The sequence below is a fragment of the Poecilia reticulata genome, chromosome 22 (assembly GCF_904066995.2).
Source record: "Poecilia reticulata chromosome 22, P_reticulata-male-v2, whole genome shotgun sequence".
In the NCBI taxonomy this organism is placed as follows: Eukaryota; Metazoa; Chordata; class Actinopteri; order Cyprinodontiformes; family Poeciliidae; genus Poecilia; species Poecilia reticulata.
Genome location: NC_088851.1, coordinates 22,703,644 through 22,731,480, shown reverse-complemented (window position 1 = coordinate 22,731,480; position 27,837 = coordinate 22,703,644). Strand labels below are relative to the sequence as shown.

The 27,837-nt window shown below is 37.3% G+C and overlaps 1 protein-coding gene across 3 annotated transcripts in view; it reads right to left on the bottom strand.

Moving 5' to 3' along the window:
• The window catches only part of prkcha (protein kinase C, eta, a), a 41,819-nt gene extending 14,427 nt beyond the window's left edge, over positions 1-27,392 (bottom strand). The window contains exons 1-9 of one of the 3 annotated variants that reach the window (XM_081603410.1): positions 26,976-27,392; positions 12,231-12,294; positions 7,828-7,981; positions 7,676-7,710; positions 7,513-7,595; positions 5,933-6,062; positions 5,722-5,855; positions 5,518-5,652; positions 4,085-4,258 (exon numbers count right to left, since the gene is read on the bottom strand). In XM_081603410.1, the coding sequence (XP_081459536.1) occupies positions 4,085-4,258; positions 5,518-5,652; positions 5,722-5,855; positions 5,933-6,062; positions 7,513-7,595; positions 7,676-7,710; positions 7,828-7,981; positions 12,231-12,294 (909 nt within the window). In that variant the 5' untranslated portion in view covers positions 26,976-27,392. Of the gene's footprint in view, positions 1-4,084; positions 4,259-5,517; positions 5,653-5,721; positions 5,856-5,932; positions 6,063-7,512; positions 7,596-7,675; positions 7,711-7,827; positions 7,982-12,230; positions 12,295-23,039; positions 23,467-26,975 lie in introns of those variants that run through there. The other 2 variants (XM_008400027.3, XM_008400028.3) reach the window with 2 other exon arrangements.
• Between the last annotated feature and the right edge of the window lie 445 nt (positions 27,393-27,837).

Sequence of the window (27,837 nt, the reverse complement as noted above, 5' to 3'; positions counted from 1 at the left end):
TGAAACCTTCCAGCTCTTTCTAGAGAGAAACGTCACAATCTTGCACTTCTTTGGTTCAGTCGTAGCAAATGCAATAAACATTTGAGTTAAATGTATTTTTGTGCCACTAATAAGCTGCAGGTCTATTAGAAAATAAAATACGAAGCACCTTTTACATTGTACTTCCAATGAAAAGTTGCATCATTTATTCAGAGAATTTTAATTTTAAAATTTTAAATTTTAAACCGCTACATTGGAGACTAAGTGGAGAATTAAAAATACACCTGTGTCCGCCTCTACAGACGTAACCACAAGCCTTACTCATTTCCTCCGCTTCTCTTTCCACAGCAGCACTTACGTAGACGCCAGACTAAAATCAACATCTGCGATAATTTAACACCTTTTGCACAAGGTGACTTCACAACAATGCTTGACAGCGTCTGCGGTGATTTCCAGGAAAGAGCTGATAGCGAAGAAATGCAGAATAAACTGAGAACCAGTCGCACCATCAGATCAATTCTTCCCAGAAAGAAGAAGTAGGTCAGGAATGATTTGAGCATCTAGAGCAGATTATGGGCATCCTGTGTCTAAACCCGGCTTCTTCTGAGTCATTCTGTCAGATTAAAGTCTGGAAATCTGCTGCCACCTGCTGACCAGTTGAGGAAATTACACCTAGAAACTAAAAATATGATTTCACTGAGTTAAAGTGACGTGAAGGCCTACGTTCATTACAAGACTTTAAGACAGTCATTCCTGCTTATAGACGTCATTTGGATTTCTGTAATTCTTTGTGTTTTATCTAATCTGTAATCACAATGGCGTCAGCAAACAGTAGCCGATGGGAATGAGACGGGACACGCCTGAGCTGGAAATCCCACATCAAGGAACCAGTTCAGATTTTTTAACTGCTTTGTATTTTTAAAAGATGGGAGGATTTTCTTTTAGGCTCTGAACCACTGGAATTTGTGCAAAATCTGTTATTTATTAATTTATTTCATTAATAACATATTAACATCACAAAACATCCACGCTTTGTTTTATTTTCCTTCTTTCAGCATATATTTTTAACACAAAAATTTCTCCATCTATCATTCAGCAGATTTAAATTATTTTGGCGATTCTAACTGATCTAAAACAGGAAAAGTTTAGCTTAATTTAACATGAAACAGAAAGAAAAAGGGTTATAAGGCGTCTTTTTTTAAGTGTATGTAAATACAGTGTTCACAGCTCAGGTAAGAATGTTTGAATCACGTTTAAATTACTGAGTATGGTGCTGGTTTGCTAGGTCTTCAAGCTCCTACTGAATTATTTATCTTAAATTCGTCCTCGTCTGATAAATCTTCTAAATCACAACTTCAAACTAAAAGCTGCAGTTTGCCATCAGTACTTCTTGTCTGTTTTCCCCAACATCAGCGTTCTGCAGAAACTCTTTGACTTCTTTTCTTTCTCTCTTTCCTTCCTTCCTCATTTCTCTCTCTCCTTTTCCCTTTCCTTCTATATTCCTTCTCTCCTTATTCTTGCTTCCTCAGTTCTTTCTTTAAATCTTGATTCTCTTTTCTTCCTTCCTCCTTTCTTTCACCCTTCCTTTCTTTCATTAATTCCTTCTTCATTCTCTCTTTCATATTCTCTCTCTTCCGTCCCATTTTCTTCCTGCCTCTCCTAACCAGTAACTGGGAGCTACCAGCTTAAACAGACTCTGAACAGGAAATCCATTAAAAACTTCGACACACTCCTGTATTTATCTGCCAACACAGAATAATTAATCCCTGGCAGGAGCGACAGATCCATAATTAAACCCGCAGAATGACCTGAAAATTCAAATTTCCTGAAAACAAGGAAGCGTTCTGGTGCATGAGCTGCAACAGCGGCGGTGTTGTTCCCGCCTACAGGTGATTAATCTCACAGCCATTAGCAGTGTCGCTGCGTCATCGCTTGACACCAGCCTGAAAACCTCAGCTGAGCAAACAAAAAATGTGTTTACACGAGTTACATGACATTAACGTCCAGACGGCTGGATGAATCAGGATTAAATCAGGAGGAGCATTCCTTCACAGACTGTGTGTTTGTGATTCACTGGCTGGTATTTTAGTAATCTGTTATTCATTTAACCACTTTAGTCTTTTTTATGAAATATTAGAAATATGTTTAAATATGCAAATCAGTTAGGGTTGCAAGTAGTGATTATTTTAGTAATCAATTATTCAGGTGATTGATCGAGTAATTGGGCTAAAACCTTTAACTTTATGCAGATGATCTGTCTCTCTTCTGGGAAGGAAGACAGATGATCAATACATTGTACACAAGTATTTTTGTGTACAATGCTGGAAATACATCAGAAGTGAAAATAGATTAGGGTGGCGAATAATTATTTTAGAAATCGATTATTCTGACTAGGCCTGTCATGATAACAAATTTTGCTGGACGATTAATTGTCTAAAAAATTATTGTGATAAACAATAATATTGTTTCAAGACCTTTTGACACTGATTTAATGGAAATGACTAATAATACATGCGATTTCCTGATATTTATTTTCAAAATAACACGTAACACTGGAACTCATAAACTAAATAAATAAAACAACAAAAAACAAAAATAAAATGTCTGTTGAATGTGACAGGTAGCCAATCAGAAAGCGCGGATTCTCCTCCGCGCTTTCTGAGGGGAAATTACGGAGGGGAATCCCAAACAGCTGACACGGCGCAACACGAAGTCCAGCGGACATTGAAGATGATATGTGGAAACAACATTAATATCTATTCAACATTTCGTGCAAAGAATATAGAAATGACAAAGAGAGGAGTTGGAGCCAAATTGCTACCGCAGTTAATAAACCCGGTAGGTTTTCAGCTGTTCTTCGTTAACGTGACATAAATAGGTTATAATGATTTTCATTCAGTCAGGACTTTACGCTGATTCTAGCCACATGCATCACAGGTAGATTCTAGTAAAGCATTGATTAATGCCTGGTTTTAAAATTAGTTAACTGGACTTGTAGCCGTTATTTTGTGCCCATGTGGCTGGACACCACACGGCACGACGAACCCGATCGAACCGTTATACTGTACCTAGGATTTCTGTCGGCTAATGTGTCTCTCAGGTTTGAAAATGGGCCGACAGTCGGCGACAACTCATGTCGTGTGCGCTGGACATTAGACTAAGGAAATGAGGAAGGGAGGGTCAGTGGAGAGCACCGGAGCTGAACCTTTTTTTATTCAGTGTCATCAAGAGAAAGAAAAAAGGCCGGAAGAGACGATAAAGACATAATTAAAATGAGGTCGATAGGTTTAATTTATCGTCCGATTAATTGATTTATCGTTTATCGCGACAGGCCTAATTCTGATGATTAATCGATTGATCAGATAAAATGGCTCTTTCTGCAGATTTTTCACTTAACCACTTAAGCCTTTTTTTATATATTAAAAATACATCTAAAGATGTAATTAAACAAATAATTAAAATCCTTTTAAAAAAATAAACGTTTTATTGCCTAAAATGCAATAATGTAACATTTGTTTAGTGAATTTGAAACAGGTGAAGCTAAAACTGCTACTTGAGGATTTCTGGGTAAATCATAAATACAGACCAGGATTTTCTTTTTATCTTAAATGCAAAATATATATATTATTTTGTACAGTTTTGACTTTATTATTTCTCTGAATATGTTGTTCTTTAGGCCCTTTTTAGATTCTGACACTCCAATTAATTGACTACTAAATTAGTTGATGATTTTTTCAACAATTGATTAATCACGATTAACCCAATTAATCGTTCTAGCCCTAAAAAAGAACATATGCAAAAGAAGCATGAATAAGAAAAGCACAAGCTGAGCATGTTTACTTTCTCATAGTATTAAACAATCATATTTAATAAGACTTTAGTACAAACTATTAACATAAAGCTATATAAAAAGCATTTCTGTGAAGCCTTGAAATATGCATACATGCGGCAAAAAAATCCCCCTAAAAATAATGTTGCCACAGGTAATAAAATAACTTTGGTGTTTTTGGAAGAGCGATGTTTATGGTCTTTGTAAAAATAAAGTATTACAGATCTAAACCAGGAGGATTCCTTCACAGACCGAGTGTGTTCATGCGTCACTGACCGGTGTTTGGAAACAGCAGTAGAGCTGCGTGAGGTACGGGTGGCAGCGGGCCAGAGACAGAACCCGCTTCTCCGTCATGGTGCACTCCACGTCGTCGTCCTGCAGGATGATGTCCTTCTTCAGCACCTTGATGGCGAAGACGTGATCTTTGCTGTTTAGTTTCGCCAGCATCACCTGCAGAAACCACGTAATTACAGTACACACATGAAACAGGCAGTTTCTCAACTGCTGGATACAGTCAGCAGCTTTGAGCAATTATAATTAAACTTATTAAGATTTAAAAAGACGATTTTGTTGGGGCAAAATAAATATATATTATTTTTATTGATATTACGCTTCATTAGCGATGAAACGATTAATAGATGATAGGAACAAATGTCCACTGCTTTGGTAATCGATTAATCATTAACTGGAGTATCAGATAGCGATTAATCGTTAACATGTTTACAGTATTTATATGAATCAAACAAATTCTCTGTCTTATCTGGTCAATCAGTTTAATTTTATTGGATTTCTAGTTACTGTAAGCAACTTTGAGTAATTATAATTAATCTTTAGATTTAAAAAAACAACTTTGTTGGGGCAAAATAACTATATATTTTTGTTATTGCTATTACACTTTCTTAGCGCTGAAACGATTAATCGAATTAATCGTGATGAATCAATTATTAAAACTAATTTAGTTTCAATAATTAGTTTGAGTAACAGTTGTTTTATATTACACTTTATTAGGACTAAAACATTATTCTGATTAATCAGACTATTTCTGATTCATTATGATTAATTGATTATTAAAATAATTGTCGACCAATTATTAATCAAATAATCATAACAGACTCTAAAAAGGCCCTTTGCTGACAGAGTAACATACTCAGCGCAGTAATTAAGGAAAAACTGAACCATGAAAATACATTTTGCATTTAAAATACTAAAACATATTTATAGACTGAGGTATTTTTTATTTCAAATGAGAAATCTACATTTATTTTATACAGTTTTGGTTTTATTACTACTCTGAATATGTTGTTCTTTTAGCAAACAGTCTTTTTCAAGAGTCTGTATGCTCCAGTTAATGATTATCTCAACAACCAATTAATCTGATTAATTCTTTGAACCCTGTGACATAACTGCAAATAAAGCATCAATAAGAAAAGCACAACCTCAGCATGTTTGCTTTCTTACAGTATTAAACAATCACATCCAATAAGACTTCAGTGCAAACTTTATTGCAGCTGCAGATCTAACTCTGGCGATTATGTGGAGCCTTGAAATATCCACTCAGCATGAATACTGGCTAAAAATATACATGCAGAACCCATAAAAATATGTTGTTGTGGGCAATGAAACAATGATCCGTTTATATTTGTGAAAGAAACCTGTTCCATCATAAAAGCTATGGCTGTTTCTCCCATATCGCTCGCAGTCGCTCCCACCTTGCCGAAGCTTCCTTTGCCAAGAACCTGAAGGAAGGTAAAATCTGAGATCCCCAGCCGCGGGGTCTCCGGCTGAGCCTCTGTGGTCGTACTCTCCGTTCTCTCGGACGGCTGCCTCCTCGGCTCTTTAACCTGCTGGAAAAGGTCGACACGTTCACAGAGATCCAGCGGTCACCCAGAGTAACGTGAGAAAAGTCTTTTTACCATCGTGTTTCGCTTGGAGAGTCCTCCGGCCTGCAGACCCATCTCTGCTAGCTTGTTAGCCAGCTCCACGCTGTTGACGCCGCAGCTTGGGGCGACGTTGCCTTTGCAGCGGATGTGAACATTCATTTTACAAACTGAAAACAGGAGGATAAATATATGAATTAGACAAACCAAAAGATAAACGAGATCCCGACTTTTAGGTTTGCTGTACTTTTGCAGTGCAGGCCCTGGCGAACTATTCCCCACAGCAGCGAACCACAGTGGTCACAGAAGGTGGGAGACTTGTAGGTGTGAGTGCTGAACTTGTGAGGGACGTTGATGCTGAAACCTTGAGTTGCATCCTGTAAGAACACAATGGAGACAGTAAATTAATCAGTACAGGTCAGATTAGTTAAATAAAGTCAGTTAGACAAGCAGAAAAACACTTTGGAGCTAATTTAGCTCTGTGAACTTGAAACGAGAAAATGCAACAAAGCTGACTGATGTCTTGAGGTTTTCATTGAAACAACCACAACGTGTTCTTTGCTTAATCCATCTTCCGAGTTGCATCAGCAAACAAGTTTGCCTAACATGATACAGCCAGTGGAGATGGTGTCTAAAACCTTTCCACATTTGGGGGGAAAACACTAAACATTTTGTTTCTCCTAAAATAAAAGGCCTCTGAAGACGTGTTTTCCAGATCTTCTTCCTTTCAGTTCCTATCGGTACGGATAACGGCTCTTACCAGCTGTCATCAGCATCTTCACAAAGTTTTGCTTTGTTCTGGGTTAGATTCACACATTTTGCAACAACAAGCATCAAATTTTGCCCAAGGATGAACCAAGGTTATGAAAGTCTGCATCTGTCTTCCTGCTAATGGTTTTCCATGTCACATGAAGAAGTAGCGCGTTTGAGTCTTTAAAGCAAATGATGTGAACGACATCTTGGATTTTGTAGATGTTTATAAAAGCATAACACTTTTATTTTGAAGAAAGTCATAAAACAACTCTGTAGAAAAATCTCTCCTAATTAGATCATTTATCAAACAGAAAGAAGTTTGGCAATCCTCACTGACTTAACACATAAGAAATAGTTTAATTTAATGTGAAAGAACAAGAACTGTATGTAAATATTGAGTTTTAAGTGTGTTGGGACTCCTGGTTTAAATGTGTAATAATTTAAATAATTTAAACGAGCGTTTAAATTACTGGGGATGGTGCCGGTTTGATGGGTGTTCAGGCTGCTGCTCTCAGATAATATTTCTCTGAACTTCCTCATCCTAATTTGATACATCGGCATTTAAAACTCCACTTCTGACACTCTGCAGACTTTGCTATCACTACTTTTTGGCTTATGCAAAGTTTGGTGTTTCATCAGCATTCTTCAACATGTTTTCTTTCCTTCTACTTCTGTTTCCTTCTTCCTTTCTCTGATGAATGCCTTTTATGGTGCTACTTGTCATTTAATATTTAACAGTCTTTGTGTCTTTGCTTCATTTGCTCAGGATTAACCAAAAACCGGAGAAACTTTTGCTTTTGTACAAAATGCAGATCAGTAGTGAGTATCTGTAGAGATGTAAATACATGAGCAGCTCACGTGGGAAAGTTTAGCAAAGTGCGTCGTTCTGGCTCAGTGGTCGACTCAGACAGAAACAGGAAGCTGTAAACGCTGCTGATCTCTGCAGGTGCTGAGTGGGTGAACTTGCATGTGTGCGAGTGGGCTGCTATTTTAGGCCTTTCTGAATTAACGCAAAAAGTTCCTTAAAGTTGTGTGAAAATGAAGAGACAAGAGGCAGAAACAAGCAGGCGTTACCTTCTCTTTGGTTGATCTCTTCATGCGTGGACACACAGTGACAACCAGCTGGTGGCACCGCTTGTGAACCACACACGTACACACTGAAAACACACACAGGGTTACAGTCGCCTCTGCAGCAGATGACCAACAGGCGAACAAAGAGGACAGCCGGCCTGCACACCTTGACACTGGTAACCTTGTTTTCCGAACACACCCCTGCAAAAGAGGAGAGGAAACAGTCAGTTCTCCTCCAGACAATTTCGGCTCGGTTCCGACTCGGTTCCGACTCGGTTCCGACTCGGCTACGGCTCGGTTCCGGCAGGTCGGACTCACCAGATGAACTCCTTGCAGTGGAAGCAGAAGGTGGGCTGACGGAGGTAAGTGGACATGAACTTGTGCCCGTTGACCTGGTGGATCCGTCGCCTCACGGCGCCCTGCCGCTCCCTCGTAAACTGCTTGTGGGTGTTTTCCTTCATTACAGCGACATCTGCAACGAGACCGGCGGATCGTTTGGGATCAAATAATGGAAAACGCTTCGAAACGCCATCTTTAAAGGGGGAAAATTCACCTTTAGCATGTTTTTGTATTTCCATTTTGGTCTCTACTGCTTATAAAAAAATCCCCCCGTTTTTTTTTTTAGCAATTATTTAATGTTTTATGTTGTCTATAAAAACCTTTGGAATGCAATGCAACACTGCGCGTAACCTAGCAACCCCAGCCCGTCACCCACAGGTGGGTAGAGTCGCCAAAAGTTTTACTCAAGTAAAAAAGTACTTAGTAAAATGTCTACTCAAGTACTGGTTAACTGATCAAATTATCATTTAATATTTCAAAATTACATCATCAGATGGACCAAAATATGAAGTCAATTGGAAATGTTGGTATTTAAGGACCAAAGTGACAATAATATGTCACTGTGCAATGGCTGCTGGAAAGGAAAAGTGTTTTTTGTTGTTGACTTTCCATCCAGAAGCCACTTGCTGCATCCTTGATGGTTGTGCAGGAGGCTCTACTACTGATTTTCAAAGATGTACGGTTGTATAATAGCACATCTGTTTGCAGCCATTTTCATGGCTAAACGTCGAGTTGAGCTTGGCGATTCCAGCTGCAGTTAGTTTGGATTTAAAATGACAAGATGCACTAAAGCAGCTCATTCTGAACTGATCAGACTAAAATCTCACTATATCAGAATGATTTTGTGCAAAAAATGTGAAAAAAATTTATTTTGTACATTTTTTGCACAATATAATCGCTCATGTTCAAGGAAGCACAGTAGGTCACCTTTTAGTGTCTCACAGCCATAGAAACGGGTTGATTTGTAGTTCAGTGAAAAAGTTCTGCTTTGTGTTGTTGCTTGTTTGGATTTAGGATTGTTCAGTAAAGCTCCAACTGTGCACCAACTTCCTAAAATATAAATAAACTAAACAATAATCAGACAGCCGTCATATGAGGATTCGGTTTCCCACTAACGCACCGCGAACTCCCATCTATGTCATATTTATTTTTTAATGTGTTTTATTATTTTTGGATCCTACACAGCTGTTTAACAGTAACTAGCATGTCAGTGTAAATGACTATATCGTTGTTTTAAGACTATTTTCCAGTGATATATTTATAATGGCATAAAACTGCAGGTTCGCCTTGTGAAGCACCAATAAACTGGAAGATATTTTAAATATCCAAAGTAAAACAACAAATAAAACAGAAATAAAAACCAGGCATCACAGAAACTGTAAATAAAATGGATTCTGAAGTCCATAAACAGGATAGTCCACTAGAAGGTATTAATAATCAGAATGGAAATGATCGATTTCTTTTTAATTTATCATGCATTAACTGATTAACTACAACATTTTCAGGCCAGAGCTGAAACACACAGACTGAGTGCAACATTCTACATTTTTCCACCATTAGTAAAACATTTTGAACATTTCAGTGCAAAACGTTTAAATACATTTTTATTTTGCTTTTGATCCGCTCCCATTCTGAAATATTGGGAACTTATTCCACCAAGTCATGATCAGGTGTGCCACGTTTTCCTCTCATTTATGCACATTTTTAATGTTTAATGACTGAATGGAAGTGAAATTTATATTATTTTTGTCACTTATAGTTAATCTGTGATCATCCCCTAAAGCAGGGAGTCAAAGTCATTTTCATTTTGGGCCAAAGCTAAAATCTGAATGTTCTTAAACGGCCGGTTGTGACAGAATGTGTTGATAAAACCCAGTTATTTGCTAAAATATCTATAAATAGTGTTTCTTTAAATTAAATAATATTGAACATCTTTTCTACTCATCAGTCTTTCCAAGATTTCATGATTGTCTTTGAGTTGATTTCGTAATAAAAAATCACAGATTTTGTGGTGCTAATTTAGAAATAATTGTAAGAACTTTTTACAATATATGATACTAAATATGGCTTTTTATTAATCACCGTACTGGTCGCAGATATAACTTGACATCAAGGCTGAGGCAGTCATCACTGAAACCCAATGTTTGTGGCCCATTTTGAGAAACAATTTCAGTGAAATCAGAAATCTGTAGATTTTGTGTGAATTTTTCAGATTTTGATAAACAGTGGGGAATCACTGATGTAACTTTGAGTCTTGAGGGCCACATAAAAAGCTACAGATCATGAGTTTGATTAGACTTCATTAAAATTACCGCCTTAATTTATTTTCGCCGTTTTAAACATTAAGTAGTGTTTTTTAAATACTTCCTGGTCACATGTGGGACTGGAAAGTTGAGGTTAAACAACTGTTAGGTGTTGTTGATGTTGGACACAAACCGGGTCAAAGAACCGAGTCGTAAATGTTGTTTATAGATGAAACATAATCAGTTCTGTTCGCGGTGTTCTGACCTATTTAAACTTAAAATAAGAGACCGCCATTTAGAGCCATAATAAAGCTAATCCAACTTTGTGTTAATGCTGAAGAAGAGCGTTTTAACTCCATTTTAAAGAGTTTTAATTAATAAAATGAAACATTTTTTTTGTTGAATAACTTCAGCAGCAATTTACGATAAACTTGTAGACTAGGAGTGACAACGTTTTGCTTTCATGACATGTCAGGTTCCACCTGGACATCTTCAGCTGGTTCCAAACAGTGAAGGGATTCAGGTAAAACAATAAAATGCATCGTTTGGTGAAGAGAACTTTAAGTACGTGTGAATTGTTTGACTTGCATGGTTTCTTTAATATTTGCATTTCTTCCACTAAGCAATGAGTTGTGTAAGTACAGCAGAGAGAAGAAAACCACATGAGCTATGGAAACTTGCAGGCTGAGCCCACACGCTGGCCTGCGAATAAAAGCTGCGATACTCTGAAGAGTGTTAATTTCAGCATAAGCAAACTCCCTTACGCTTACCAACGTGTAAGGAACATTTTTATAGCTGCGAAACACTCAGAAAAAATTTTGCATGTCATTTGAGATTGTTTTTTTTACCTACATAATTTATTACAAAACATGTTCATTACATTTTTCACACAAAATCATCCTAAATAATGAGATTTTAGTCGGCTCAGTTCTGTGTTTTTATCCGTTTTAGGGCATCTTGTCTCTTTAATCCAAATAAGCTGCTGCTGGCCGCGCCCCTAACTCAACGTTTACACTCGCACATGAAAATGGCTGCTACCAAATGCACAATTATACAACCGTACATCTTTGAAAAGCAGAAGTGGAGCCTCCTGCACAACCAACAAGAATGTAACAAGTGGTTTCTGGATGATAAGTCAACAACAATAAAAATGTGCCTTCTCCAGCAGCCATTGTACGGCGCATACAGCAATAAAGTCAGCTGACCAAACGCGTTGCAGCTCAGTTTTGGTTGCTAGGTAACAGTGCAGTGTTGCATTACTTTCCGGAGGTTCTTGGGACAACATAAAACATTAATTTATTGCCAAAAAACATCTGGACAAGTTTTTTAAGCATTTAGGAGGTTTTTAGAAGAAGTTAAGACTTAAATAGATAAAAATTTTCAAAATTTTAATTTTAATAAAGGTCTCATTTAAAGATGCTGACATTTCCAGCACAAAGGTCGATTTATTGCATCAGATGGTCTTTGCATCAGTAGCCGTACATAAATAGATTCTGCTCATTTACGGTAACTAGCTATTCTTTTTAAAGCCTGGCACTACTTCTTTTTTTTCCCACCAGTAGTTCATTTTTCTAATTTTGAAAGCGTACACTTCACAATATGTTAATATGTAAGAAAATGCATGAAAAATATTCTAAAATTCAAGAATTAAACAACAAAAGACCTTCAGAAATGGTTGAAGAAATAAGAAAGCAAGCCTGGCTCATTGGGCTAAAATTATTTTTAAACCTGCAATATGTTTATTAGATATTTTTAGGACACTTTAAATGTAGTTTATTTTTTTAAAGTTCAAACCAAGCAAGGCATCGGCTGAACACAGAAGCTTAGTAAGTATGAAATAATAACCCAGAGACATGGTGCAACAGATCAGCATGCAGCCTCAACTTCTCCTTTATCATGGCAGCAAGTCCCTTCCACCCCTCTGATGCAAAACGCTGTTTCATGATGACCAAGTCAATTCAGTTTGTGTGCAAAAGCTTCGTAGTGTTGTGGAAAGCTAGCTGACAGCTGACACATGCTAGCTCTCAGCTGACACATGCTGGTTCTCAGCTAACAGAGTCACACAGTGGCGCCTGCATGAATGCATTCAGAAGATGCTCACCGTGACGTCAAAAATAAGAAGTAAAGTCATCGCCCTACCGTCGGTGAAGGATCCGGTGAGCGTAATCAGGACGTAAACCTTGCCTTCTGGCTCCAAGTCCATCTGCAGACACACAAACAACTTTGTTATTTATGAACGCGCCAGAAGGAAACGGAAACACAAAATTAACATTTGGCCCGACTACAGAAGAATTTATTATCAGAAGGTATTTAATTTACAACAAAGATTTTATGTTCTCTAGAAAAACGAGTCAATCAGTGACAATAGCAGAGACAGAATGCTAATGCTAATGCTAATGCTTCAAGATGCCATTAGCATCCCTCTGAAGGACTTTGGGCGGCCAAAAGGGAACAAATCTGCTCTACAAGCATTAGTGGTTGATACAGATGATGAACACTTTCAACATTTTTAAAAAATAAATAAATATCTTTAAAAAATAAAACAGCTTAATTTTGGAGTAACTAGAAAAGCATTAATGATTGTTTTTCATGTGAGTAAACAATAATTTCTACAATGAAACACATCCACTTCTATGAAATTGTTTAGTTTATTATTGAGCAACTAAAAATAAAAAGGCACCAAAAGCTTGTTTTAAAAATTTTATATTGAAAAAAAAAGTTTAGATTTTTGTGTTTTCAACTTAACAATTTTGACCATCATGGTGAAAAGTTTGAACTAAACCAGAAACTAAACCCAGAAACACTTGGTAAGATTTTGTTTTTTAATTGTACTCTTACTTGAGTGCAATATTTGGCGACTCTACCCAGAGCATAGCTTTCATTCCTTTCAGGCTACATAACACTGAAAGAATCTGACGGGCTTTACAGGAAGGCGGTCCGACGGGCCCGGCCGGTCGAGTCGCAACTTATTTCACAAGCTGCAAAACCCAAACATCACAGAAACTTTTAAAGATGGACACCGCCTGTCTGCTTGACAGGCAGGCGGGGGAACAGAAACTTCCTGCCGAAACCACCGAGTGGAAACTCGGGTCACCGAAGTAAGATCTATTTATGTTCGATACACCCTTCCTGGAAAAACCTGACAGGGCACAAACAGAGCCATGTGGAGCATGAAGGCAACCGACAGGCTTAATGTAAAAACGTGTTTTCACTTCAGCTTAGAGATCCCTGCTCCTGTTTTCAGTCACTTCCTGAGTCTAGACAGGGATCAGACTTCCACCCTGAACAGCTTCAGCCATGCGGGCCGGTTTCTGGGCCCGGCCTCGTCTGGTAGGCGGGTTGGCGATGTTCACCGCTCCTTGGCCTGAGCAATGAGCCAGGCAGCTTATGTTTTTATCTCCCTCTGATTCAGGTGGAAAACATTCAGACTGAACAAACATATTAACCTGCTACTGGGTGAAAACCAACTAACCCCTCAGACACAGATGGAGCAGCCAAAAATTATACTCAAGTATGTTTTTTTAGCTATTAGTTAATGTTTTATGTCTCAGAAACCTCCAGAATGTAGCATTGCCCTGTTACCTAGCAACCCTAGCCGGTTACCTAGCAACCCCAGCCCATTACCCAGACATGCTCAGAGTAACCAAGTAAAAGCAGCAAATACTTCAACATATTTTCACTCAGTTAAGGGTAAAAAAAGTATTTGGTAAAAAGTCAACTCAAGTACTGACTAACTGATCGATTTATCAGTCATTTCACGGTTAAAAATGACATCATCAGACGGAATAAGTTATAAAATTAAGTGGAAATTTTGGTAATTTAAGAACAAAAATGACAATAATTCATATAAGTAACTAAAAATAACAAAATCAGGCTAAATAAATTATTTCCAAATTAGTTTCTTTCAATATAAAACTCATGAAACTTTAACAAAAACTGCAGGTGTGAGTCTGTGTCTGGTGGATTTATGGTTAAAACATGTTTGTTTTTCATTCAGTGGGTAGAAAATCCAGAAATTTTACTCAAGAGCAGAAATACTTCATAATAAAATTACTCAAGCAAAAGTAAAAAAGTACAGCGTAGTAAAAGTAATTATTTATTTTATTTCTTTCAAAAAAAATAACTCAAGTAAATGTAATTGAGTTAATGTTAGTTACTATCCAACTCTGGTAAGTAGCTACATATTTACTCGAGTAATGCTGTACTTTTTACTTTAGTAAATTTATAATGAAGTATCACTACTCAGGTAAGAGTAGTGATACTTCATAGTAACTGAGTAACTTCACTGAAGGAAAACAAGGATGTTTTAACCAGAAATTCACCAAACACACCTGAAGTTTGTGTTAAAGTTTTATAAACTTCATATTGAAAGAAAATTATTTGGATTTTTTTTTTTATTATGTTATTTATATGAGTTATTGTCACTTTGGTTCATAAAACCCCAAAGCTTTCACATAATTTCCATGACATAATCTGACATAGTCTACGCCTTTCCTCAAAAGTTGCATAATTTCAACATAAGCACTGAAGCCTCAACCAACCATTCATGCAGACATAGAGCTGCAACTAACGTTTATTTTAGTAACTGAATATCTGGACAATTAATCGGAACAAAAATAGGAACACACTGCAGATTTTTTACTAACCACTTGATCTATTTTTTTATTAGAAATGATGCAAATAAAAATTTATTCAATTCATTTTTTGAATAGGAAAATAAGCATTTTATTGACTAAAGTGCAATAACAGAACATTCCTTTAGTGAACGATTGATCATTTGTAGAATAGGACGCATATTTTTACCATTAACATCATCCTTATAGTCACTCCAATTAATGATTAATCGATTACAAAATTAGTTGATGATTATTTCAAGAATCGATTAATCATGATTAATCGCTTCAGCCCTATATTATACATCTTTAAACAAAAAACAATGCATATGAAAAAATTTTAAATAAAGAAATTAAAATTTCACATTTTCTTTGTAATGATACAACTTTACACTGAGTCAATAATAATAAGTTAGTAGCGGATTATTATCATCTTTAGGTTATTCACATGAGATTTGTGACTTTTTTCTATTTAGTAAATAAAAATGACGCAACTACTGTGGCTGGTGAGGTCCAAACTGAAGTTTGTGTGCCTACAGGCGGCTATTATAGTAAAACCGAACCACAGAGGAGGAAACCTTTAAATAACTTTAAAACAGAGGAAGGTGGGTGGAAATTGTTGAGGGTCGTTTTTAACCTACTTTCAGTTTATTCGCTGCTTCTCAACTCGCGCCTACAAATACTTTAATGGGGAATCAATAGAGAGGGGGCAACGCGATGTGAAGTGCGGAGGTGTTGAGCAGCTAAGGAAGTCAAAGATGTCAGAGCGGTGGAGTCATCTGCAGGCGGGAGGCGAAGGAAGCTGGCCTTTTGGTCTAAATGTCAGAGAAATTCTGATACAGCAGGGAAATGTGAGGCTGCACTGCAAAAACACAACATATTACCAAGTATTTTTGGTCTAGCTTCTACAGCAAATATCTTAGTACATTTGAAATAAGACAAAACTAACTTATGAGTGACGTTTCAGCTTTTAGAAGTAAATTCCTTAATATTGATGAAAAAGTACTAGTTCAGCTAACGGATTGTTTCACTGGTTTTAAGTGAAAAAATCTGCCGCTGGTAGAGCTAAATGTGTTAAAAGCAATATTAGAGGGGATGTATTATTCAAAATTTACATTTTGCTCTTAAAGGAAAAAAAACCAAAACAAAAAAACGGCGTGAACGCTTTAAAATCAAACATCCAGACAGTTTTTGGCAATTAGTTAATGTTTTTTAGTGTCTGGAAAATGAGCCATTTCAAAAGCTCCCAGAATGTAACATTACTAAATCAATTACATCAGACGGAATTACATCTGTAATCAGCAGCCACTGGCGGTTACCTAGCAACCCCTGCGGAGCTCACCCGTTACCTAGCAACCCAAGTGGAACTCCGCCAGGTTTGGTCAGCTAGTTATACCACTACTGGAGTCTCTACTATTGCTTTAAAAAAAAGAGTACGCCTCTACAATTGCGCATCTGTTTGCAGCCATTTTCACATGCGAGTGTAAATGTTGAGTTGGGGGCGTGGCCAGCAGAAACACATTTAGATTTAAAGCGACAAGACGCCCTAAAACAGCTCAAAACGGTCAGAACTGAGCAGACTAAAAGTTGTGCAATAAAATGTAATTAACATAGACCTATTCTAACTGGTTCTAGGAAGCTTAATAGGTCACCTTTGAGGAATTATTTACTTAAAACAAGAATGCTACCTTGCTGAAAAGTTACTTATGAGTTAGTTTTGTCTGATTTCAAGTGTACTAAGATACTTGCATTAGAAACTAGGTAAGATTTTGTATAGGCATGGAGACGGGGGGTGGGGAGGGGGGGGGACACGAGGTTTGGGAGAAACTGGAAAAGAGCCAACAGAGAAGAGAAGCGCTTGGCTGTGAGCCTCTGAGAAAATGATCAACAAGTGGGAAAAAAGTGTGATAAACAGCAGAGTGGGCGTGTAAAGGCTTGCACCTCGAAGAGAACCAGCCCCAGCGCTTCGTCTGCACAACAAAGCACCAAAAAAAAAAAAAAAAAAGACGCAGCCCATCGTAGTTCAGATCTAGCAGATAACAACCTCACGCTGGGGCCTTGAAGTGAGAAAGACATTTGCAGACCAAGTTCCAGTTTCACACCATTTCCAACAACTAGCAGGGTCTCACAGCTCAAGCTAGGGGCTGTTTTCTGCTGAAAGCTGGGGCAAAATGCACCATGCATTTCTGATTGCTACATGAAATTCATGCCAACACTGAAAATAACCCACAAAATTTTACCAAGTATTTTTGGTCTAGTTTCTATTTTAAATATTTCAGTACATTTGAAATAAGAAAACTAACTTACAAGCAACTTTTAAGTCAGTAATTCCTTGAAATGAATGAAAAGGTACAAATCCACTGGCAGATTATAACATGGGTAAAGTGTCTTGTTATAAGTGAAATAATCTGCTAGTGGAACTATAACTTTGTTGCCAATAATAAGGAATTATTTACTTAAAAACAGGCTCCTATCTTGTTGCAAATTAGTTTTGTTTTATTTCAAGAGTACCAAGACACGTGAACTAAAAACTAGATTGTTTTTGCAGTGCATGTGCTTGTAATAAATGTTAGTGTTTATCTTTTCAGAAATTTAAGAAGGAAAAACATTCGGTTAAGTTTGAAAAATTAATCTTTGGTTTGAGTTTTTACAGTAAAACCTTTCAGAGAGGCATTTCTGCTTGTGTTTCCAAAGCTCTGCAGCTTTTCTGGACGCGCTTCACTGGTGTCTAAATGTTGCACATGTGAGACAGTCCTGAGAGTTTTGCTGTTGCAGAGAGAGAAGTGCAGCCGCCCCAGGCCTGAACAGGTTCAGCTTACACTCCTGCAGTGGATTCAGGTCCTGGAGGGACGAAAGTACGTTGAAAAAAGAGAAAACATAACGGGGAAACTCCTATCTGAAGAGTTATCTTTCAAACGGTAAACGAGGCCGTTTTGGTTTTGGTCAGATCTGTGTCAATAATCTTCAGAAATACTTTGTTTTAAGCCACTTGGGCCAAACTCAAGGCCCGTGGGCCAAATCCAGCCCGCTGCAGCTTTTTATGTGGCCCTCTAGATTCTAGACTAAACACTAAGTGTGATTAAATATTATGTTTTCAATTAATTCAACGCAGCTTTTATCTGTTTACTGCCAAATTATATCAATCAGTCCCTCCAGTTTCTTGAGAATTATTGTGGGAATTGATGTAAAATCACAAAATCCCTGCATTTTTTGGTGCTAATTGGGAGTTTATTGCAGATTTTTATCAAAAATTGTTAAAAAACGTTCTTACTTGTACTAAACAGCTGCCTCAACCTTAATTGATGTCAGATTATAATCCATGATCTATAAAGCGAGTAATAAAAAGTCACATTTACCGTCATAAATAAACTCAAATATTTTGATTTTACTTTGATTTTTAAAAAAATCATAAAAAGTATCACAAAATCCTGGAGGGACTGAAAAGATGTTCAATAATAACATTTAATTTTAAGAATTCATTGATATCTTAACAGTTTGTAAACAGGTTTTATTAATACCGGCCCTTTAAGAGCCTCCATAATGTTGATTTGGCCCAAAACGAAAATGAGTCTGACACTGCTGCTTTAAGAAAACAGATTCATCTGAGATCAAGGATGTGTGTGCAGCCTCAGGGTGAGGGGGGCTGCTGCAGGTCTGGACCACGTGCATGCTGATGCACTTTGCCACGCTTAAGCAGAGCTAACGTTTCGCCACATGGGCCGTCATGTGTGGTTTCTCACTGTGTTCGCTGTCGATAGCAGTCAAAGCCTGTAAGCCAATAAATGGAAACACGAGGCGCCCGAGCGATGGCCTGAGAAAAAGAGGAGACGCGTCCTGTAAGGAGTTTAAATGTTAGTTAATGAGTCCTTCGCTTAGGGACAGCGCAGACCTGCTGTGTTTCTCAGTGGGACGTGTAGTAAAGATCATCCTTTAAGCTCTCAGATCTGCTGTAAAGTGGCTTCAAGCAGCTCAAACAGCGGACATACAAACCCTGTCCGATGAAATAACAATTTGGGACGTGAAGCATTATCTCAGCATTAAATGTTTGTGTTTTTGCAGCTTCAGCTACGTTTTTTTGCACAACGTATAGGAAAAATAACATCATCCTAATATCAGTGTTCAACCGTAACATCAAGATCCGAGCCCAGCTTCCTGATGGAGGGTAAAAAGCTGCTCGCCTACGATGGCTACCGCTGGTTGCAGCTGCGAAGTTGTCAGCATAGCAAGTCTTAGATGTTTGCATGAAACTTAAAAGAAGAAGGGATGCAGTGTTTTGTTACTAATTGTCAACATTATGACAACTAGATAAAGTAAGGAAAAAGATTTAATTTTAAAAATAAATATTAAGGGAGAGGAACGTAGGTCAGTTATGCTAGCTTGACTTTGACAACTTTAACACGTAGATGTGCTGCAGAATTCTCTTACACATCATCAGTAGAGCAGGTGTCAGTCAGTTGCTATGGCAACAGGTCTGCGTGTAGAAGGTAAAAACTTGAATTTTGAGTTGTTCTTCAGTGGTTTTTCTGCGTGACTTCTCTCTTTTCTGTGTCGCTCTGCACTAGACTAATAAAACCTAAATCTCCAGGTTTCATTTTGCTAACGGTATCGTTGTACCGTGGCAGCACAGCTACGGACGGCATGTAAAAGAGAAGTTTCTTTTGCACTCCAGCGTGGTGCGCACGCGATGTGTCTACAGCCAAAGACAGTTTTGGAGTGCATTGTTTGTTGGCTGTTCCATTTGAAGAGTCAGGAAATCACTAAAGGTCACAGAGAGTGTTGGACTCATCAGAATGATGAGGAACTCTGAGTGACAGCCAATGTTGTCACTGCAATACTCCACAATATTAGCGCCAATGCAATACTTTCTCTGATTGATCTGACTGAGATTTGCTTAATTCTTCCTAAAAACACCAAATAAAACAAAGACATGCTTTTTAATGTCCAGTTTAAGCTCCATTAGGAGTTTTTAACTCAGAAAGCTTAGCTGCAAATGTTGCTCCGTTTGTTACACCTTTAGTGTAAACTACTATGTGAAAAAAACTGAAAACAGGGAACTGATACGTTTTACTTAAATGTGAACTTTTCACAGAAGCTGGTTTGCATTCTCAGGAGAAAGATCTCTAAACATGCAATGGAGGAAAAAGAAAGCTTTGCTGCACTAGAAATGTTGCTAATTATAGGAGCTAGCAGCTGATTACCATCAACCAAACTAGCTTAAGGTCATTTAGTCTGTGAACTTCTCTGTCTTGGTCTGATTAATGGGCGAGCATCTGATATCAGAGACTCATTCAACCCTCCGATCAGGAGCCTGCCTCAAATTTCCACTGCAAAAACACAAATCTTATCAAATACTTTGGTCTAGTTTCTATTGCAAATACCTCAGTTCACTTGAAATGAGACAAAATTAACTTACAATCAACTTTTGAACTTCTTGAAAGATACAGAATATGGGAAAAATTTCTTTTTTAAATTGAAGTAATCTGCCAGTGAAATTAGTACTTTATAATCATCCATTTTCTTTACACCCTTGTCCCTTAATGGGGTCGGGAGGTGCTGGTGCCTCTCCAGCTAACGTACCGGGCGAGAGGCGGGATTCACCTGGACAGGTCACCAGTCTGTCACAGGGCAACACAGAGACACACACAACCATGCACACACACACTCACACCTAGGGGCAATTTGGAGAGGCCAATTAACCTGACAGTCATGTTTTTGGACTGTGGGAGGAAACCGGAGTACCCGGAGAAAACCCACCATGCACAGGGAGAACATGCAAACTCCATGCAGAAAGACTGGAGCCGGGAATCGAACCCAGAACCTTCTTGCTGCAAGGCAACAGCTCTACCAACTGCGCCACTGTGCAGCCCCACTTTTTAATCAATATTAAGAAATTATTTATTAAAAACAATCTCCCATTTCTTCCTGAGAAGTTACCTATAAGTTGGTTCTTTTAAAATAAGGCGGGACTAAAACCTTTGCGCTAAAATCTAGACCAAAAATACTTGGTAAGATTTTGTTTTTCCAGTGATCTCTGAGTCTGGATAGTTTCTGTATTTTACATCACAGTTTAAGTCTTTAAAGGTTTGTCAGTATTTAATTTCTGGGGACAAACATGTTGAGTAGGTTAAATAAAGTCAAAATGAGGTAAAATTTCCATGAAGTGAATCAGACTGGAAGATAAAAACCTCCAAAGTGATGAAAAATAATTGGCTTAACCAGACCTCCTTCGGTTTGAGGTTTTTTCATGTATGAATAAAACATTTAACTGAATGAGAAATTAAAATGAGCTCAATAATTTCCATTTGTATGATTGCCAGATTTTCTACCAAATGTTTTCAATCAGGTTTTGGTCTCAACAAGCCCATTTTCTGACAGACAATTTTGTTTAGAGAGACTTCAATATCCATTTTATTTATCATTTTATTTATTTTTAATATTTAAAATGTCTTCCAGTTCTAATGTGATTTATTTGTTAGAAATAAAAGTTTATTGATCTCTAGGCCAGCTAAGCAGGATTGGTGGAATCAACTGACTCTCTCTCTCTGTGGTTACCTAGCAACTCTCTCACTCTTTCGTTACCTAGCAACTCTCTCTCTCTCTGTCTTTGGTTACCTAGCAACAACCTGTTGAGTAACTGGCAAAGGAGCAGTTTAAAGTTCTACCTCATAACTGCATAAGAATTTTTAAAAAACTATGGAAATTATGGATAAAACAGCAAAGCTCACACCAAAAATTTTGAAGTATTTCAGATATTTAAAACAAAAAAAAAACTAATCAATAACTATCAATATTGATTGATATGAAATGCTTATATCGTGATGCGTTTTCCAGCCATATTGTCTGGCTCTACCATTACTGTTATTTTGTGTAAAAATGGTCTCAAACAAACATCATGATTGTTTATTTCCTGCCAATAATTTCATGTTCTCTTAGTTTTTCCTGTAATTACGCAAACATGTCAGTAAACATGTTTTAAGACATGCTTTCTCAGACTGGAAGTGATATTTATGTTTTGCAGCATCACAATCCTGGCTTGAATCTTGATAGGAGAATCACTGGATGGAGCTGGAGATTAGGGTGATGGCAACGAGGAATCCAAGCTAAAAGAGTTTCCACTGGTTCCAAAAACCAGTGGAAACATGCAAAAACGCTGCTGCTGCTGCTCAGTGGTGTAACGACGGGCTGACTGCTGAACCACCAAGGTTTTTAAAACCTAAATAAACTGATGCTCCTTTAAAATTGTTCAGTTATTTTCTTATTTCACTGCATCAACAAATACAAACTGCTTGGTTGAGCTAAAGTTTGTCTCAGTAATGGAGTTATTGTTGCTGTTGTTTCTTCTTCTTCTCTTTCCAGCAGAAAGTGCAGCTCAAGCAGAGTTTCATGTTTTTAAGTCTTCACTAAATTCATACTAAAAACACAGAAATTTACCAAATATTTTGGTCACATTTCTAGTGCAAATATCTTGATACACTTGAAATAAAATAAAACTAACATGCAAGTAACTTTTAAGCAAGACATAAGTCAATGACTCTTTAATATATATAAAAAAGTGCTAATGCTGCCACATTATTTCAATTATAACATGAAAAATGCCTTGTTAGAAGTGAAATAATCAGCATTTTTTTATCAATATTAAGGAATTATTTACTTAAAACAAGCTCCTATAGTTTGCTAAAAAGTTACTTGTAAGTTAGTTTTGTCTTATTTTAAGTGTAGTAATATATTTCCAGCAGAAACTAGACAAAAACACTTGATAGATTTTACAGTGTGATCCTGTTTTTGGTGGAAGTTGAAATGGAGTTCTTCCTTTCCACTGTCCCCACATGCATGCTCAAACAAAATTAACTTGTTAAGCTTATTTTAAGTAAATAATTGCTTAATATTTATAAAAACAATGAGTTCTACTTGCAGATTATTTCACATGTGGAAAAAGTGTCTTGTAACAAGTGGAAGTAGTACTTTTCCATCAATACAAATGAATTATTTTTTTAAAACTACCGTTTATGTCTTGCTGAAAAGTTATTTGTAAGTTAGTTGTGTCCTATTTCAAGTGTTGCAAGATATTTGAATTAGAAATTAGACCCAAAAAAACGATTTTGTGCTTTTACAGTGAACCGCAAACTCAACACTTTTCTGAACTTTCTTTCATGGATCATTCCTGAATTAAACTGTTATACAACCAGACTGGACTGCATCACCGACTCCACTCTAATTGACTGATATTTCTGTATAATAAAGATGAATTGAACCCATTATACTCCTCGCTAAATGACATTTATTGCGAACTTAATCGCAGTTTATGACCTCACGGGTGCCAGATGCTTGCACTCACCCATCCCTCGAAGGTCTCTCCCGTGTTGGATGTTTTGATCATGTCCTCGAACTGGATGGTGCAGTTGGCCACAAAGTCATCATATCCGAGCGGGGTGTCGTGGAAGACCGCCAGCTCGATCTGCTTGCCGTCGTTGACATTGAGGGAGAACTCCTCGTTGTACGTGGGCATGTTGGTCTTCTGCTTGGTGTGTGTCTGCCCCACCTTGTAGTCGTCCACCTTCACCACTATGTAGGGGTCCAGCGTCTGGGGGGCCTTGTTGAAGATGACGGTGTGGCGCGTTGAGACGGTGGTCGGTTTGAGGTCCAGCGCCTCGCCGATCCGCAGCTTCAGGTATCCGTTAAACTTCATTTTGAAACCGCTCGAAAGTTTTTTTTAAAAAAGCATTTAAAAACAAAATTTTTTATTTTTTTTTTATAGGGGCGTCAAAGAAGGAAAAAAAGAAACCCACTTCATGGTGAAAGCCGGTGACTGTTGCAGGCTGACTGTCAACCTCTCAGTAAATAGGAAGCTGCAGCGCTGACGGGACCTGCGAGTTCCGCATAATTTCTGACAGACACGCAAACGCGCACAAGACAAAACGCACTGGGTTTACTCTGTCACATGGTCAGGCTTGTAGTTTTTACTCACTCAGAGGCGGGTGGGACTACAACGACCATGATGCACCACTGTTCTGCTGGCCCGAAAGGTGGGGAAATTCACCTGCGGTTTGGTGTTCGGGGAAAACCTGACCTCTGCTGGACATCAGCTGGAACTACACGGTAATTTCTTACATTTTTAATTTTAATTAGATTTTTAAATATTACGGACTTTTGTCTAGAAATAAAGCCACATTTTTCTATTACTTTTTAAAATGTTCTTGCTTTTTAACTTTGTTCTTTTTTTCTTGCCCTTACTTTTTTCTTAATTTTTTTTAGCTTATTTTCTTAAATGGTAACTTTTTTTCTTACTTCAAAAAATTTTTTTTCTGTATAGGTGTACAACAAATGATTTGCTGATTTGTTTTATTTTCAAATTATGTGGGCTACATTTTGTCTTGAAATAAATATATATATTTTCTCTCTTATTTACTTTTTTCTCATCTTTCTTCTTTTTTATCTTTTTATCTATTATTTTTTGTTTGACTTTTTTTGACTTTATTATTTATTTATTAATTCTGAACACGCTGTACAACAAAGAAGCTACTGAGTAGAAATTGTAATTTTTTTTAATAAACAAAATTTTAATTTATAATAGTAGAGAAAAAAGTAGGAAAAAGTCGACATAATGTTCAAATTGATGGTTAAATACAGAGTAAAAGCTGATTTTCTGTTTTGTTTTGTTTTTTATTAGAAAAACCCAGTCAGGTTAGTCTTAAGTGTTGTTTTAACCATATTGTGTTCTGTGATAGATGGAAATTTAGTTTTTAACTCTGTTTATGGAAATGTTTCTTTCTGATCTCATTAAAATATAAATTTTCTTTTAAATATTTTTCCTTTCCCTCTTTCTGTCTCCATAATGTCAAAAAGCATGCAACATGAAAGGAGCATCAGAATTGTTTTTATTGCAACTTTTACAGGAAATGTCTTATTTGTTGACACTCGTTCCTTTAATTGATTCTTTATGTTGTGCAGAAACACCACAATACCTAACGTTTGTTCATTTCTGAAGAAATGCGTTTTATTTTATTTTATTGAGACATTTTCCTTTGATGAAAAAGCACCGTAACCTGCTGACAATATAACGTTTTTGTCCAGTAGGTGGCAGTAAAGGTCCATTAAATGCTGCTTTAGAAGAATTTAGACATTTATTGTATGCAGAAAAACAATTTAAAAAACTAAATGTTTCTAATCTATTCGAAACAAGATAATTAATGCAAAAATAATGACATTTTGTTTATGTTTTACGATAAGAAGATAATAGGTATAATCATCTCTAAATGATAACCTGATTGAATTATTAATGAGTGTTGAAAAAGGAATCCATCTAAGATGAATAACGTCTGACAGACAGATAAATGTTGAAGAAGCTGTGATGATTTGAATAAATCTAAGTTTATTTATTATATGATATGTTTGTATTTCAGATTCAGGTAGATAAATCTTAAAAAAAGAAAACTTTATTCCTACATTTTCCATACTTCTTTTTTCTTCAAACTCCACTCCCTCCTCCCTGAAGGCGCCGTGCCTCCTCCATCCATAAACGCCACGATCAAAGTCTCCACTTTATTGGTGTTAGACTTGACCTTTCACCCCTCCCTGCCAAATGCCAGCACCTCCCCTCCCTCTGCTCCAGCTGTTGTGAATAAAGCGCGGGGCTCCCACTTTGTGCACATCCCTTGGATCCAGACTGCCTTGTAAACAACCTCTCAGACGTGACCTTACAGAGGGGCGAAGGTCGCCGTGACAAAGATGGCACATCGCCGCTCGCTTGTGAATAAACTCACCACAATCAAGCAGGTCAGATTATTATAAAAGACTCTTCAAGTTTACGCTACGGTAGAACCAAACATGTTTTTGTTTACAGTGTTTGCGTGTTTTATCCGGTCTCCAAAGGAAAGGTCGTAAACGTTTCCGTCTCTGATTGAAAATGTCCAGCAGAGGGCAGAAAGAGACCGCCTCATTCATCCACTTTCTCCTCACCTTTCACCCTTTCCCTCCTGTTGTTTACGGCACATTCACAATAAAACTACCTGGGAAAAAAACGACATGTTTTACATCCTCTCTGTCATGTTGTTTTTCTTCTGTCAGAAGCTTTAGTGGCTTCTTGGCCTTTTTCACCCTGTCCTGATACACAGCCGACTCTTTTCAGACTCAAAGTGTGAACAGAAATGCGTTCACGTTTCTCTCGACCAGCTTTAGAAACGGAAAGTTTTGCTTATTCTCATTTACAAAACAACTGAAACTCCATAAGATTGGATGGAGAACGTCTCTGAGCATCAGTTTTCTAACAATTGATTATTCTGACGATTAATCTTCTACAGACTTTTTTAATTGAACATTTAAGACTTTTTAAAATCAATCAATAATAGAAATACAATAAGTTAATAATTTTATCTCTTTTTAAAATGAGAAATAAATATTTTATTGCCAAAAATGCAGTAAGATAGCATTCATTTAGTGAATCCGAACCAGAAGAAGCTAAAACTATGAGACTTGAGTTCTGGGCAAAACATATTTACTGACAAAGTTTTTAATTTTGTTTTTATTTTAAACTTAAAACAAAATTATTATTTTTTTCACAGTTTTGGCTAAATTATTGCTCTGACTGTGTCTTTTTTGAGTCTGTATTCTCCAGTTAGCGATTAATCAATTACTAACTTAGTTGACGTTATTCAATCAATTAATCTAATCCAGACATTTTACTCAAGAGTAACGATACTTCATAGTAAAGTTACTCTAGTAAAAGCAATAACTAATTACTTTTACTATAACTTTTTTAAAGTAGTTTTAGGAGTATTTCTACTACGCTTACATGTTTCTTATTGAAAGAAACTGATTTGGAAAAAATACAGTTATTTTTTGTTGTATGAATTATTGCCATTTTTGTCCTTAAAATGCCAAAATTTCCACTTAACTTAATATTTTGGTCCATCTGATGATGTAATTTTTAAATATTAAATGCTTGATAACTTGATCAGTTACTCAGTACTTGAGTAGACTTTTTACCAAATACTTTTTCACTCTTCCTTGAGTAATTTCTTGGCTACTTTTTACTTTTACTTGAGTAAAAATATGTTGAAGTGGTGCTACTTTTACTTCAATAAATCTTTTGGCGACTATCCACCTGTCAGTAAAAGTAAAACATGCAGCGTTGTAAAAATACTCCTAAAAGTAAATTTCTTCCCAAAGATTTACTCAAGTAAATGTAACTGAGTAAATGTAAAGAGCTACGACCCAACTCTGAACACACAGATGTGAAAACATAAAGATTTCATGTCACATCCACACCACTCACCACCACAAGCTGCCCACAGTTTGGCTCTCTTTATACAGCTTAATTTCAGCCACCTGCAGAGTTTCCACATTTGGTTCTGGTCCTGTTTATGTCGGTCTAACCCAGAACAGCTCGCATCTCTGGCTGCCGGCCCAGCTGCACCCTGTAGCTGCAGCTAATGAAGCATAGCATTGGTGCCAAGCCAGGGAGTGGACCACAACCCAGATACGGCGAGGCCCGTTCCCATCTCCTTTGACCCGGGTGAGAGAAATCCTGCGGGGCCAGTATACACCCCCAACCTCTGCGCCTGCACCGCCACAAACTCAATTACTCCCATCAGTCACTGGGGCTGAGCTGCAGGGCTTCCCCCACCAACCCACAGTCCAGTTACAAGACCCCAAACTCCCCTCAGGTGAGGCTGTGGAGGCCTATACCAAACACACACACACACACACACACACACGCACGCACGCACACACGCACACACGCGCGCGCGTCTGTGGAGCCCAGACGTGTGTGAAAATGGAGGGACTCCATAAATCACAGCTCAACCTGAATGTACTTTATTCACCAAAGGTGTTTAGTGCCAATTCTGGGCCGCAGAAAAACAGGAGTTAAGGTGGGAAACCATTTAAACGAAACAGATCACAACAGATTGGTAAAATGTGATATTTTCATAACATACTGGCTGATAGGCCTGATGCAATAAACAATACATCAAGTAATCACATGACAAATTAAAAAATTAGCTCAGTTTCCTTTTGAATTAGTTATTGTTTTTCTCTTACTGCATTACAAAAGTCTTCAGTCTGGTGCTTTGGTCTCAAATAGTCATTTTTTTGAAGGGAAGAAACAACAACAATGGCGGACGATGATGAAGATT